General features: G+C 43.1%; 1 protein-coding gene across 6 annotated transcripts in view; it reads right to left on the bottom strand.

Annotated features, from left to right (window-relative positions):
• The window catches only part of Foxj3 (forkhead box J3), a 92,579-nt gene extending 85,920 nt beyond the window's left edge, over positions 1 to 6,659 (bottom strand). For 2 of the 6 annotated variants that reach the window (XM_090335081.1, XM_090335084.1), the window contains exon 1: positions 6,428 to 6,659. In XM_090335081.1, coding sequence (XP_090191207.1) covers positions 6,428 to 6,566 — 139 coding nt within the window. In that variant the 5' untranslated portion in view covers positions 6,567 to 6,659. Of the gene's footprint in view, positions 1 to 5,870; positions 6,039 to 6,422 lie in introns of those variants that run through there. The other 4 variants (XM_090335083.1, XM_090335085.1, XM_090335087.1 and 1 more) reach the window with 3 other exon arrangements.
• Between the last annotated feature and the right edge of the window lie 8,482 nt (positions 6,660 to 15,141).

Here is a 15,141-nt window from a genome sequence, read left to right as displayed (position 1 = left end):
GCACTGAAGTCTGTGAGACTCTTATCTCCAATTAACTACCAGAAAACCAGAAGTGGCATTGTGGCTCAAGGGGTAGGGCAGTAGCCTTGAGCTTAAGACCTCAGGGACAGGGCCCACGCTGAGTTCAAGTTCCACAACTAACCAAAAAAAAAAAAAAAGAAATATAGACACAATGTCATTTACTTTGCTATTAAACTGCTTCTAAACTCTTCTAGTCATGCCCTTACTTGATATATTATCCTCTTACTAATCCACAACCAATAATAGGACAGTATAGTGACAAAGAACTACAAAGTTCAGCCATCCTACCTATTCAGGAGGTTGAGTTCTAATATCAAGATTTGAAGCAAGTCCAGGAAGGAAAAGCTCTCTCTTATCTTCAATTACCCACCAAAAGCCAAACATGGAGCTCTTGTTCAAATGGGAGAACACCATCCTTGAGCGATTAAACTAAGGGACAGTGCCCAACCCCAGTACTGGTGCATTCTTGTACACGCGCATGTGAACACTCACACACATACACATGTGCACACACACACAGAACTACTCAGTTCTGGATACAGAGTACACAGGTTCCAACCCTGTCTCTTCCCATTCCAAGCTATATATCCTAGGGCAAGTTATATAACCTCTCTGTACACATTTCCTTATCTGGTAAAACAATGTGAAATTTTTTTAATTTACTTCTTAGGGATTGTTGTGAGACTTATATAATAAATGTATTTAGAACATCTTTGTGTTAATGGGAAGGCCTCAAAAACTGTTATTGGGCTGGGAGTTTGGCCCAGTGGTAGAATGCTTGCCTAGTATGCACAAAGACCGGGGTTTGATTCCTCAGTACCACATACATAGAAAAAGCCAGAAATGGTTCTGTGGCTCAAGTGGTAGAGCACTAGTCTTGAGGAAAAAGCCCAAGAACAGTGCTCAGACCCTGAGTGCAAGCCCCAGGACTAGCAAAAAAAAAAAAAAAAAAACCTGTTAGCTATTAACACTACCACATTATCATCATCAGATTAAACCCCATTAAAGCTCTGAAAAGACAAAAATATAAAATGATTTGCCCAAAAAAAGCAAACAAGCGACAAAAGTCTTTAAGTCCCAAAGATGAGTCATTAAAATTCACTGATTATTTTTATTACTGTAAAGCAATTTAGTTATATTTATAGAATGGCTACATTAATAACTAAATGAATATAAATTTGAAAGAATAATTTTTTTTTAATTCTGTGATTGCTCACAGAATTTCAGTACCTTTAAGGGGCTGGGAGTTTGGCCTAGTGGTAGAGTGCTTGCCTAGCATGCATGAAGACCCGGGTTCAATTCCTCTGTACCACATACATAGAGAAAAAAAAAAGCCGGAAGTGGTGCTGTGGCTCAAGTGACAGAGTGCTAGCCTTGAGAAAGCCCAAGGACAGTGCTCAGGCCCTGAGTATGGTCCTCAGGTCTGGCAAAAAAAAAAAAAAAAAAGAATTTCAGTACCTTTAAGTCTTCAGGAATTTTTATGAGGATCTTTTAAGTTTTGCTGAGTGGTAGAAATGGAACAGACATGAACTAAGACTTAGTTGTTCCACCACTGACTAAAGTGAGCAATTTCAGTCAAGTCATCTAACCTGAACTTCAGACTGCTCATCTCAAAGGTATTTTTTTTCTATATTACAGAGTTAATATAAGATCAAATGAGAAAATACATGTAAACATTCACCAAGTCCTACTATATGAATGTTCAGGAACCATCTGAGAGGAAAGCTATACAAGGCTTTGGTAGGGTGAAGACTAAGAGAAAGGGTTCAAATGAGTAAGAACCCAAGTGACCATCAAATGATGAGGGGATAAAACTTCCACTCAGTGGAATATTTGGCACATACTAAATACTGACACATACTAAAACACGAATGACCCCTGAAACACACACCAAGTAAATGACAGAAACAAATTGCTTTCTGATATAAAAGAGATCTCATTTAAGAAGAATCAGCATACTGATACAGTTGATAAGTGTATAAGAGATTTCCCCAGACCTGGGGGACAGTAGGAGGATGGGGAATTGCTGCTAATGGTACAGAGTTACTTTTTTGAAAAGACATTCTAAAAATTATTGTGGTCATGGTTGCACAACTCTGTGAATACACTAAAAGCCACTGAAATGTATGTTTAAAATGAGTAATATTTATGGTATCTGAATTGTATCTCAAAGAGATTTTTTTTATCAGAAAAATGTTTAAGGAAGAACTGTAGATGTATAAAATAACCATCGGTTTTGAAGGGGGAAAAAATCTGTTATTTCAGTAGCTCCTATATAAACAAGCATTTGGAAAAAATATTGTAACTACTAAAATACATTAGAGAATATCCTACATACCCTGTGAACAAACATATGCTATCTTCCTTTTCAAAATTCTAAGGTTCTAAATTACCTCCTGACCTAAGTCAAATAGTCATCCATTGCAGTTATGCCTCTGAACTTCTAAACTGCACTTGTTATTGCCAACAATCCTACTTCGTAGTCTTTCTATCCTTGGCCTCAATGGCACTGATGTACTTCCTAGTTCATCTCTGAATGTGTTATCTACTAGCTTATTTTACAACTCAAAAATTCCAACACTTAAAGCTATTTCCCCACTATACTACTTTCCCATCAACATATATTTACTCTCATGTTTTATACCACCATCCACAGGCCCTATCACTGTAAAATCTATATTTCTTCTGACCATTATATGGTAATAAATACATCAGGCTGCCCAAAGTTCTTCTATGATTATAATATGATGATGAAGATTTAGAAAGTAAAATATATATAAAGTGTGCTAAGAACAAAGCCTGGCATACCATAAGTATTCAATAAACACTAGCTTCTCGTCGCAGTATCTTAAGTCAGACAATCATCTTTTTTTTTTTTTTTTTTTTTTTTTTTTGCCAGTCCTGGGCTTGAGCTCAGGGCCTGAGCACTGTCCTTGGACTTTCTCAAGGCTAGAGCTCTGCCACTTGAGCCTCAGCACCATTTCCGGCTTTTTTCTATGTATGTGGTACCGAGGAATCGAACCCGGGTCTTCATGCATGCTAGGCAAGCACTTTAACCACTAGGCCAAACTCCCCGCCCCTAGACAATCATCTTATTCTTAAGTTTTTCTAAAAACATTCTCATCAGCTGACACAAAAACCATTCTCAGGAATAACATGACTCATCCTACTCTTTGGACCCACCACAATACCTCTACCAAATAAAACCCTCTATTCTTGAAAAATCTCCACCATACATCCTGATAGTCCTAAATTCACTACTTTGACCAATAGAAGTCTTTGACAGTCTAATTACTTGGTCTCTTTTTGTAACTTGCCAGTTATCTGCCTCTGTGCATGTCCCTTCAATCTCTTAGAATAGTTGGACACTTTGGTAAATCCTCTTTCCCATGTCACTTGAACTTTGACCTTGGTTGCACTAATTTCCCAGATGGAAGTCTGATGTTGTTTGGTGAGTATAAACGATCCCAGAGAAGAAACAACTGCCCCTCAATTAACACAAGTTAAGGCCTACAACGATCCATATTTTATTCCTTATATCTTCACACTCTGGCAGCACATTGCTTTGCAAAAGTACACAAATGCTGACTGACATACTAAAAGATATGCCCCTAAATGTATCTGAAATGTATCTATTTTCCACAGCCCCACCCACACTTAGCATACTGAAAGCAGATAGAATCTGTATTTAAATATTTTTATTCTACATAAAAGAATATCAAACAATTGTATCAGATAAAAGACAAAGCAGTATCAAAAATACATTTGAAAAAGACTGTACAATGTGAAAAACAAGAGAGAATGTCAAACATTTTGGCATAAGAGTGACTTCAAAACAGCAATTTTTTTTTAATTTCACTCAAACGAATGAACTAAAAAGACCCAAAATAAACATGCCTTGGCCTCATCCAAAAAAAACACCCAATTAAAGCCTGAAAAACTTCCCAGAACAAACCAAAAACAAAATTCAACACGCAACAACAGAAAAGATAAACCCTCAGATTTACCTAAAAAACTAAAATATCAAATTACATCTACATAGTCCACCCCATCAAGAAAAAAAGGTTACTGTTTCCCATAAATATTTACCAAGTTCTAGCAAGAATTAAAGGCTTGTCTCACTGCTACTGCAGCCTGTTCCCTTTTAAAAAGAATAACCTATGGTCTCAAAAGGGCACAAGAAGAGAGAACCCTTAACCTGGAAGAGACATTAAGAAAAAAAAAAAACTACCCAAAACACATTTCAAAACCACTGTAGCTTGGCACTAGTAGATCATGCCTGTAAACACAGCTACTCAGGAATCTGAGATCTCAGGATCATAGTTCAAAGCCAGTCCCCGCCCCCCAGCCCCTAGCCAGGAAAGTCTGTGAAACTCCAATTAACTATCAAACACCCAGAAGCAGAATTGTGGTTCAAGTGACAAAACACTAGCCTTGAGCAAAAAAGCTGAGGGACAGTGCCCAGGCCCTAACTTCAGGACTAGCGTGCACACTTGCACGCACGCTTGCATGCATACACACATACACATACATACACACACAGAGTCAAGGGACAGAGACTGAAATACCTGCCAATGTGAAAAGAGAGAAAGAAAACTAGGTGGAATTATCCACACAGGGCTCTGTGGAAGAAAGAGCTATGGATGAACACTCCTACATAATACGCAAGCTTCTTCACTAAGTAGAAGGAAAAAAAATAAAAGACAAGTATTAGGAAAAGACGTAAAAGATGCCCCCCCCCCATCTCTAATTCCCTGTTTCTATTCATGCAAGAATCCTGCTTGACTTGCACAGCACCAACACAAAACAGAAAAAATCTGTGTCAACATGTACTCAAGAAAGTACGGCAGAGAAAGGAGAAACTACACATCTCTCTTAGCAAGGGCCTGACTAATTCTCCTGGGGAGACTAAGCAGTAGTGACACGAAGAAGAGTTTAATGGGTGAAAAGATGTCCATGAGACTACGCGCAGCCAGGAAATGTCCCCTTACTGGTCTCGAATTCAAAGTACAACTCTTGATTGGTCCTCCTGACCTCCAGTGGGCCTCCACCAAACACACTGACCTTAACACCTTCCAAGGCACCGGGACGAAACCACAGAGGAAAAACCCATCCCGCCCCGCTAACCTTCCTCTCCACCAGCTGCAAAAATGGAGGGGAGTGGTGGGGGGGAGACGGGACACCCTACCACGTGGGCAGGATGCAACACACGGGACAGCAACACGTCCGCGTGGAACGGCCGCCTTTGCCCCGATGCCAGCAAAGGACGCGGTGACAGGATGGGCGGGAACGCGGGCACCTAGCACGGGCCTCCTCGCCCCCGAAAGGGCACCCGCGAGGGGGCCGGGGACGGTCCGCCTTTCGGGAGGAAAAGCGCCCCCAGGCTTGAAGGAAAGAAGCCGCATAGCGCCGGGCTCGGGACCAGCCCAGGCTTCGGCGCAGGTCACGGAGGGAAACAGTCGGTCGCGGTCCTCCGACGCGGCGCCCCCGGGGATCCACGTCCGGTTCCCGCGGGGGGCCCCCCGCCGGGGAGGGGGGAGGGGCGGGAGCGCGGAGCCGCCGCTCCGCGGCTGAGGGGCAGCAGCAGCTGAGGAGAAGCGCCGCGGGGGAGGGAGGGACGGAGGGACCCGGCCCCCGCCGCCCGCCAGGCCCCGGCCCGGCCGGCTCGGCCCCGAGCCCGGGCCCCCACCCCGCCCGCTTTCCGCCGCCCACCGCGCGGCCCGCCCGCGCCCCCGAGAAGCGAGAGGGCGTCTCGAGGAGGGCAGCCCCTGCCTCGGTCCCGAGAGATGCCCCAGCCCCGCCTCCTCGCCCGCCGCCCCAGCCCGACCGCCCCGGTGGCGGGCGCTCACCTCAGGCTGCGCAGGCCGGGACGGCCCGGCCGAGCCCCCGGCCGCTGCGTGCGTCTCCGCCCCCCGGGAAAGGTCCCAACAGCGTCTGGTGCGAGCGGCCAAGGCCCCGAGCAGCGCCGAGAGCGGCAGCGGGAGCAGCCAACATCCGGGGCCGCGCACCCGGAACTACTTCCCGACCCGCTCTCCACACCCCCCACCTTCTTCCCCGACTCCGTCTCCGTCTCCCCCCGCCCCCACCCCGCCTCCTGCGACGTCGCTGCGCCACCGGCGGGGCGTCGGTAGCGTCACGGTCCTCCGCCGTCACGACCGCGTCGACGTGCGCGGAATCCCTCCGCGGGGACAAGTAGTGCCCTGGGAATTGCCCGGCTGGATCCTAACGAGCACCGAGTGGTTCCTGAGCGTCTCCCAGTCTGGAGTGAAGGCGGCGGCAGGGGCGGCTCTGCACTTAAGGATGACAGGTTGACCGCCTGGGGCCCTTTCCAAGGACTCCACAAGCCCCGTGCTTTAGAAAATGCCGCCCCGTGACCTTCCCCCTCTCCTCCCCACACACACCTTACCCGGCACCTGAGCCTCTCCCAGAGACAGGACCCCTTCCTCCGACCCGGCACAACGCAGATTCTTCAGGCCCCAACCAGGACTCCTTGAACCGTTCTCCACGCCCTTCAGAACTTCATGAGCCCCGGGTTCCAGGCCCATCTTTGCCCAGGGCTTCCCCCTGCCTAGTCATACTTTCCTTCTGCTCTGGAAATGCAAAGGCTCTTCTGATCTCAAGTTTGCCTTCTGGGTCATGGTCCTGGTGTCAACAGGTATAACACTTAGACACCTCGTGGACTTTGGAATTTACTTCGACGTCAGTCTTCGCTGATTCTTCCTCTGAACTGATAAGCTGCCCGGTCATTTCGCACTCAGTTGCATTGCTAGCTATTATTTGTGGTTGGCTTCATGTGTATTAGTCACATAGACTCCTTTACAGCACCAAGAACACTTTTGAACTGGCAGCAGGTGTTCAATATTTGGATCTTAGTGTGTTTATTAAATGAATGCTAGGCCAATTGGATGAGTGGATAAGGAGGCACTGTGTGAATTGGCAGTGGGAGCTTTTTTTTTTTTTTAACCCCAAAGGGCATGAAGCATTCCCTGTCTTCACCAAACATTGAGCACCTGCTATTTGCAAAGAATTTCCAGGTAATGGGCACTCAAGAACCCTCATACTCCTTTAATATGAGATTCTGAAGATTCATTCATTCATCTAGAAAATAACTGCCAATTACTCTTAAGCTTGCCAGACATTACCTTAGAACTTAAGATATATCAGTGAGCAGATTGGGGAGAAAGGGAAAGATATTCAAACCTCGGGGCCAGTGGTAGAGTGCTTGCCTAGCACACACAGAGACCAGGATTCGATTCCTGGATACCACATATATAGAAAGGGAAAAAAAAAAAACAGAATTGGGGCTGAGGTTGAAGCAGTAGAGCTCTAGCCTTAAAGTCCAAGAACAGTGCTCAGACCCTGAGCTCAAGCCCAAGACTGGAAAAAATAAAAAAAAACATAGATTCAAACCTCTTGGAACTTTCGGTCTAGATTGGGAGAAAGTTTATAAGCATAGAAAGAGAATTGTGATCCAGAAGCTGCTATCTGTCCTCTGTAATCCTAGCTACTGAGGAGCCTGAGACCCAGAGGACTGTTCTTCAAAACCAGCCCAGATAGAAAAATCCAAAATACCCCATCTCAAAAATAACTCAGACAACAGGGGTGGAAGGCAAAAATCAGGACTTAAGTGGCAGAATGCCAAGCTGAGAAAGAAAGCCGAGAGCACAAGACCCTGAGTTCCAACCCTGATGCCACCAAAAGGAAGGGAGGGAGGGAGAAAGAGAGAGAGGAAGGAAGGAAGGAAGGAAGCAAGCAAAAGGGCTAGAGTTGTAGCTCAAGTGGTAGAACAATGGCCCAGCAAGTAGGAACTCATGAGTTCAAAGCCCAGTAACATCAATAATTAAATGTAAAAAGTGTTAATTTAGGGGCCAGGAGTTGGGCCTAGCCTTGAGAAAGTCCAAGGACAGTGCTCAGGCCCTGAGTTCAAGCCAGGACTGGCAAAAAAAAGTAAAAGTAATATATATTATATATGTATATATAAGTTCTTGGTTGTTTGTTACTCCACTGGGCAGATTCTTTTTTTGGGGGGGGGCGGGTCATGGGACTTGAAGTCTGGGCCTGAGCATTGTCCCTGAGCTCTTGAGCTCAAGGCTACTGCCCTACCTCTTAAGCCACAGTGCCATTTCCAGTTTTCTGGTGTTTAATTGGAGATAAGAGTCTCAGACTGTAATGCCCAGGCTAGCTGAGATCCTCAGATCTCAGCCTTCTGAGTAGCTAGGTTTACAGGTGTGAGCCACCTCGCCCAGCTGGGCAGATTCTTGATAGCATAATTAACACTGGCTTTCTTAGCCTTTCAGATCTCACAGCCCATCTTACTCTAAATAGGGGTGAAAGCAGAAGAGTGCTATAGAAATACCCAAAGCCAAGTTTGGCCTAGTGGTAGTGCCTAGCATGCACAAAGACCAGGGTTTGATTCCTCGGTGCCACATACGGTAGAGCGGTAGAGCTCTAGCCTTGAGAAAAAGACCAAAAAGGCCCTGAGGTCAACCCCCAGGACTTGGGGGGAAAAAAAAAGAAATACCTTGAGCCACATATTTAAGGAGATGGGCACAGCTAATATTACCTCCACATGTCAGGAAAAGAAACTGAGGCCAATAGTGACCAAGCTTTACCCTGAAACTCAGTTCAGGGTCATAAAATTCCCTAGCCAGGAATTTCCATGAGCCAAATAAGAGGAGTCTGCCAGAAGATAGCAGAAAACAGTAGGAAGACCAATGTTTAGACTTGGCCCCAAGTCTGGAGGTTCAGGTTTTCATTACTACCACCTCTGACCAGTCATGGACAGCTCTTCGCCTCCCTTTTTGTCTGGGATTCCTACGTGTTTCCCTAAAGTATTTGCTCTGGGATAGCTGGCCATAGGATCAGAGACAGAACAGAACTGGAATAGTTGCCAGAATGGAATAGCAAAGTCAGAATATCTGCTGTCTTTGGGAAGAAAAGAGCTAGGAACACTGAGGGACAAAAGAAGGAAGAATTAAGCTATGCTTCATGATAAACGAGCAGAGTTTAATTTCTGTAATCACACACACAAAAAAGTAGGAGATGATGGATTTGTTAATTTGCTTGACTCTAGTACCCTATGTACTATTGATTCTTACCCTCTAATATTATGTTGTATACCTTAAATGTGCACAGTAAAGTTAAAAAATTATCTTTTTTTAAAGAGGTTCAGGGTCTTGGAGATATAAACATAACTACATAGACATAAAAATCTATGAACGGCTATATACTCTATAGACATAACATTTTATCACATATATTAATGTGTATCTATGACATACAAACCCTCAGCTTAATTTTAATTATGTTCTAAAAATCTATGTGCCAGTGGCCATATATAGAGATTCCCTTCTTGAATACTCATTTGTTAAACATGACATTTGAAATATGATGTAAAAATCAATGTTAATAAATTTTTTAATGAAAAGGAGGTTCAGGGACAGCACCTAGGCCCTGAGTTGAAGACCCAGGACCAGCACGCACATATGTGTACGTCCCTCCATTCCAAAAAAAAAAAAAAAGATTATATTGACCATCACAAGTGGATGGATTCTGGTACTGCCACCAATGGAGGAAAAGTTTAAAACCCGGATTAGAAGGCTATACCTGATTTGGATTCTCCTAGTCTCTTTTCCCTGTCTATAAATTGTGGACAATAATCAATAGCCATCCCAAGCCAAAGAGATCATACATAGGCTATCATAAAATAAAAGCTCTCTAAAACAGCTATCATTATTATGACAACATATGGTGTTAGCATAGAGTCGTTTACCATCTTAGGAGATGGGAGGAAGGAGAGAGGGAGGGAGGGAGGAGCCGAGCAGGACAGCATTCCAAGAGGAGACGGTATTTAACCCAGGACAAAACCTTGAGACAAAGATTGCTTCAAGCACTGAAATCGAAATTATATTATTTGAATTGTCTGCAATCTTTCTACAGCTTCTTGTGGGTTGTAAATTCCCTGAAAAGGACCTAGCCCAGAGATGAACAGTGAGAACCCTACAAAACCCTTGACTGGGCACTGGCAGTATTTCAGCAATGACCCACGGCTACTTAGACAAATGAGGTTCTTCCCAATCCGTTACTCCCTGTGAATCTGTTGCAAGAAGCAAGGAGACAATGAAGAATGAATTTAAGATTAGCTAAGACTTGTAAAAGGAAAAGAGAAAAGCACAAAGCAACCCTTTCCTATCATTTCCAACCTTGGAAGAGCCTTCTCCATTCACTGAGTATGTTTATATAATTTAGGTTTTATATATTAAATGCAAGAAAAAGGCCATACAAAGCCCATGGGGAAGCTCTCAGCACCACTTTACTGTTATTTAATGACAACACGGTGTTAGTCACAATGCATATTTAAATAGCATTTGATAATCATTTATCAAGCACCTACTCTTTATCATCATTGTGCTAAATACTAAGGAGTCAAACAAGAATAAATAAACAGAGGAGGCCTGTAAACAACTGATCTCAATGCAGACTGGTTGAAATTTGTATTTATACCATGGAAAGAGAAGAGGCAAAAGCTTAACTGTGCTCGGTTGGATGAGGGTTGTGAGGCTGGCATGGAAGGCAAAGAAAGCTTCATTCATCCTTAGAAAGGTTAAGGCTGAGTCTTAATAAATAAATGATCAGAAGTTTTCCATTAAGAGATAGAAGCAAGGTTGGAAGTAAAATTTTAAATAATAATAATAATAAATGGCAAAGCTGGGCACCAGTGGCTCACACCTATAATTCTGGCTACTCGGGAGGCTGAGATTTGAGAATTGCCATTCAGAGCCAGCCCAAGCACAAAAATCTATGAGACTCTTATCTCCAGTTAATCACCAGAAAACAAGAAGTGGTGCTGTGGCTCAAGTGGTAGAATGCTAGCCTTGAGCTAAAGAGCTCAGGGACAGCATCCAGGCCCAGAGTTCAAGTCCCACTGCCAAAACAAAAAAAAAAAAATGGCAAGGAGCAGACAACAGAGAACAACCTGTGCCAAGTCAAATAAGTTGATACATGGAAAGTAGAGGCCACAGAAGTTATAGCTTATAAATAGTTATTTAAATACTGCTGGACTGATGAAAAGTAATTCGTGGAGCTCCACCACTGTATGTATATATAATATATACATATATATAGCATCTTTAAATTGAGTTTTTGCCCTCTGGGAGCTTGGCATTAATTTCCGATTATGTCAATAAGGCAAAATGTAGACCTTCCCAAACAAAGACTATACTACCAAATCATTCTCTGTAGAAAGGTGTATTTAGAATATTTCCCCCCTCCAAAAAAGTAGAAAGCTAAAAAGAAAAAAAAAATCTGGCAAACAATGCCACCCTCAACCCTCAAACCACCCTTATTCCTTGTAACTACCTGATTCAAAACTTGACTCACCTCAGAATCAACTGAGCCAATTAAAAGTAAAATGAAAGCCACAAAGGCACCAAGACAGCTGAGCAAACATTAGCAAATGAGTAGATTAAATAAAGTATTTACGTTATGTGTAAGCAATGGTGCAGATGGAAAGGGTGGTGCTAGGAAGAGTGAGTCAGTGCATGTTCAGATAGAGTGGGGCCAGGGGAAATCTCCTTGCTATCAGTTAGTTAGCAGTATCTTTTGGAAATGTTAGAATGAAAGGAACTTGGTTAGCAGGAAAAGTAGCCAAGATTTGCAGCTCAAAGAAGCCTGAAAGGGCCAGGAGTTTGGCCTAGTGGTTAAAGTGCTTGCCTAGCATGCATGAAGACCCGGGTTTGATTCCTGGGTACCACATAGAGAAAAAAGCCAGAAGTGGTGCTGAGGCTCAAGTGGTAGAGCTCTAGCCTTGAGAAAGTGCTCAGGCTCTGAGCTCAAGCCCAGGACTAGCAAAAGAAGAAAAAAGAAATGGTTACTTTCAATTAGTGATGTTAATATCTTAGTAGTAGTAGTACCTAATGAGCCTACATCACAAAACTCCAATTGTAGGGGAGCCTGTCAAAGGAGTAGTGACATTTATTAAGTATTTCTTTTGTGACTGACACCATGGTATGTCCTTGACTTAGGGTTTTATTTAATCCTTACAGCAAAACTAAGAGTAATCTCTGTTTTTTAAAATGAGAAAGCAAACAGTAATTTAGAAAGGCAGAGACAGGATTTCAATGCAGAAATGTCTGATTCTAACTCCTCTGTTTTGCCCACTTTTGAAGACTAAACCAACAGAGATTGATACGAGAATCAATACAATCTCCTGGGTAATAGCCACTAAAAGAGTAATTTACAATTTTTTCCATGACTAGCTGGGTTGTAGCTCAGTGGTAGAGAGAGGTCATTCCATAGAACATCCTGGGTGTAAGCCTTGCAAACAGTCCTAGAAACAGGCTGCCCAATCTATGATTCAGTCCTTCCTACAAAGGAGCAAATTCAACCTGTGAAATTTCTGTATGAATAGACCTTTGGTAAACTTTCTTGTTCACACTTTTTGCTTCTCTGGGATGAGCTACATTTCCTCCAAGCTTGCTTGTATGACTTGCTTGCATCAGTTAAGGGAATGAGAATGAGTGTAAGCCAAGCCCTCAGGCAGTGTGCTGTCCTATGGTTTTCTTTCCTGTATCCCAACAGTGCTTAGGACAGAACCTTCTCTGCCAGAGTGAAAATAATGTGCAAAAAACCTATGGATGATCCCAGTGTGACTAAGTAATAATTGCTGATTGGACTACCGAGATCTGGGGGTTGCTACCATAATGGAATAGAGCCTCTCGTGCTGATTAGTGCAGACATTTACTGAACCTTTATCCTTAATGATCCAGATTTCTGAGATTGGGGAGGAAGTATGGAAGTTATGTGGACTAGATGATTAAATCAGTGTAAAATGGTAAAAGGCATTAGAATATAGGATTAGAAACTCAGTCTTGGTCAATGGGCTCAGACAGGCCTTTAGAAGCTACATGCCATGGGCTATGTCATGACTCAGAGCCTGGAGAAGTTATAAAGAGAGTTAAGATTCAGTCCCTGTTCTTAAAGTCCATGTCCATTCATTTCTTAACCTAGATGTACCTGGCATCCACTGAATAACTTTCGTAATTTTTGTCAAATTAATGCTGTAGAATTATCTAGAAACTATAACTAGCATCTCTTTACTCTTCGCAGTGACTCTGTATCATGTGGGGTTGCTCACTTCGGTTAAGAAATTGCTATTAGTTTGCCTAGTAGTTAAAGTGCTTGCCTAGCATGCAGGAAGACCCGGGGTCAATTCCTTGGTACCACGTATATAGAAAAAGCCAGAAGTGGTGCTGAGGCTCAAGTGGTAGAGCTCTAGCATTGAGAAAGTCCAAGGACAGTGCTCAGACCCTGAGCTCAAGCCCAGGACTGGCAAAAAAAAACTGCTAATAGCTAATTTATATGTATATATTATGCCTATACTTCAGTTGTTTAAAATGCTACGTAAGTGAAAACTTTCTGAAACATCAGGATTCGCAGAGCCTGGCGTATATAGTAGGTATTGAGTAAAGACACAAACACTTCCCTGAGGGAATTGTAAAGTGTGAAAAACACTGAACAGTCTAGAGAATTTGGCAATGAGAAAATCTATCTTGAAGTACTTGTGGATCTACTTTTAATGGGGCCAGATGAAAAGAACATGTAGTGGAGTCTAAACTCATCAACACACACACACACACACACACACACACACACACACACACACACACACACACACACACACACACAGAGGTACAGGGTTCTAAGGCTTAACATGTTCTACATATCTCCAAAGAATACAGGGCACTAATTTTTAGAACCTTTTCTTGGTAGGCTGGGGGTAGATCAGTGGTAGAGTGCTCATCTAGAATATGTGAAGACTTGGGTTCAATCTTCAGCACCACCACCACCAACAAAAAAGAAATCCATAGACTAACTGATTTAGTCATTGAACAGAACTCTCTAACTGACTGTCCAGTCTTTCAAAAACAGGAAGAGCTTCTATTCCCTTTAAAAAGTCTTTTTTAATTGTATTTTATTGTCATGGTAATGTATAGAGGGGTTACAGTTACATTCGTCAGGTAATCTGTGTATTACTTCTCCAACATTGAGAAAAAGTTGTGATGTTACAAAGATAAATAGAGTTGCTAGGGGGCAGTATAGCACAGTAGTGATCAAGAACATGGCTGCCTAGCCTGCCATGAAAACCCAGCCCCAGCCTCGCTGCTCACAAGGTCAGTGATTTTACTTAAACAAATTAATTTCTCTGAACCTCAGTTTCCTCATCTATAAATGGACTAAGAATAGTAGCTACTGAATAAGTGTGTTGTGAGTTAACTGAACTCATGCACAGAATACCATACCTAGACTGTGTCACATACAAAGAGTTATGAATACTGACTCTTCCTAGTCCCTACATGATTCACCATAAGAAGGTTAGTGGATGGGGCCGGGAGTTTGGCCTAGTGGTAGAGTGCTTTGCATAGCATGCACGAAGACCAGGGTTCGATTCCTTGTACCACATACATAGAAAAAAGCTGGAAGTGGTGCTGAGGCTCAAGTGGTAGAGCTCTAGCCTTGAGAAAGTCCAAGAACAGCGCTCAGGCCCTGAGCTCAAGCCCAGGACTAGCAAAAAAAAAAAAAAAAAGTTAGTGGAGGAAGGAATTTCATCTGACTGGAGATAGGTGTTTTAAGGAAGAGTATTGAAAATACTCTTAAAAATAATTTCAAGTTTGTTGAGGCAAAATAGGCCTGAGAATGATTCGACGTATAAAGATCCAGATCCAGTCTTCAAGATCAGACATATTTGAAAAGCTCTTCTATCTCTTGAGCTGCTGAGGTTTTAGAGGGGGAGGGTCAGATGAAATATGTATGGTAACTATATCTCCCCCCCCCTTTTTTGCCAGTCATAGGGCTTGAACTCCATCCGGGTCTGGGCACTGTCCCTAAGCTTCTTTTGCCCAATGCTAACACTCTACCACTTGAGCCACAGCACCACTTCCAGTTTTGTCTGTTGGTATGGTACTGGGGAATCAAACCCAGGGCTTTCTGCATGATAGGCAAGCATTCTACCACTAAGCCACATTTCCAGCTCTATAGTCAAACTACCCATTCCTACTTCCTTTACACTACGGTGGATCACAAAAGCAACCCCCTCCCAAAATCTTTCTTGGCCATAAAATT

Source organism: Megascapheus bottae, chromosome 6 (assembly GCF_031878675.1).
Source record: "Megascapheus bottae isolate mThoBot1 chromosome 6, mThoBot2.hap1, whole genome shotgun sequence".
Taxonomy (NCBI): Eukaryota; Metazoa; Chordata; class Mammalia; order Rodentia; family Geomyidae; genus Megascapheus; species Megascapheus bottae.
Note: the sequence above shows the minus strand (reverse complement) of the source record. Positions and strands in the feature narration are given on the sequence as shown.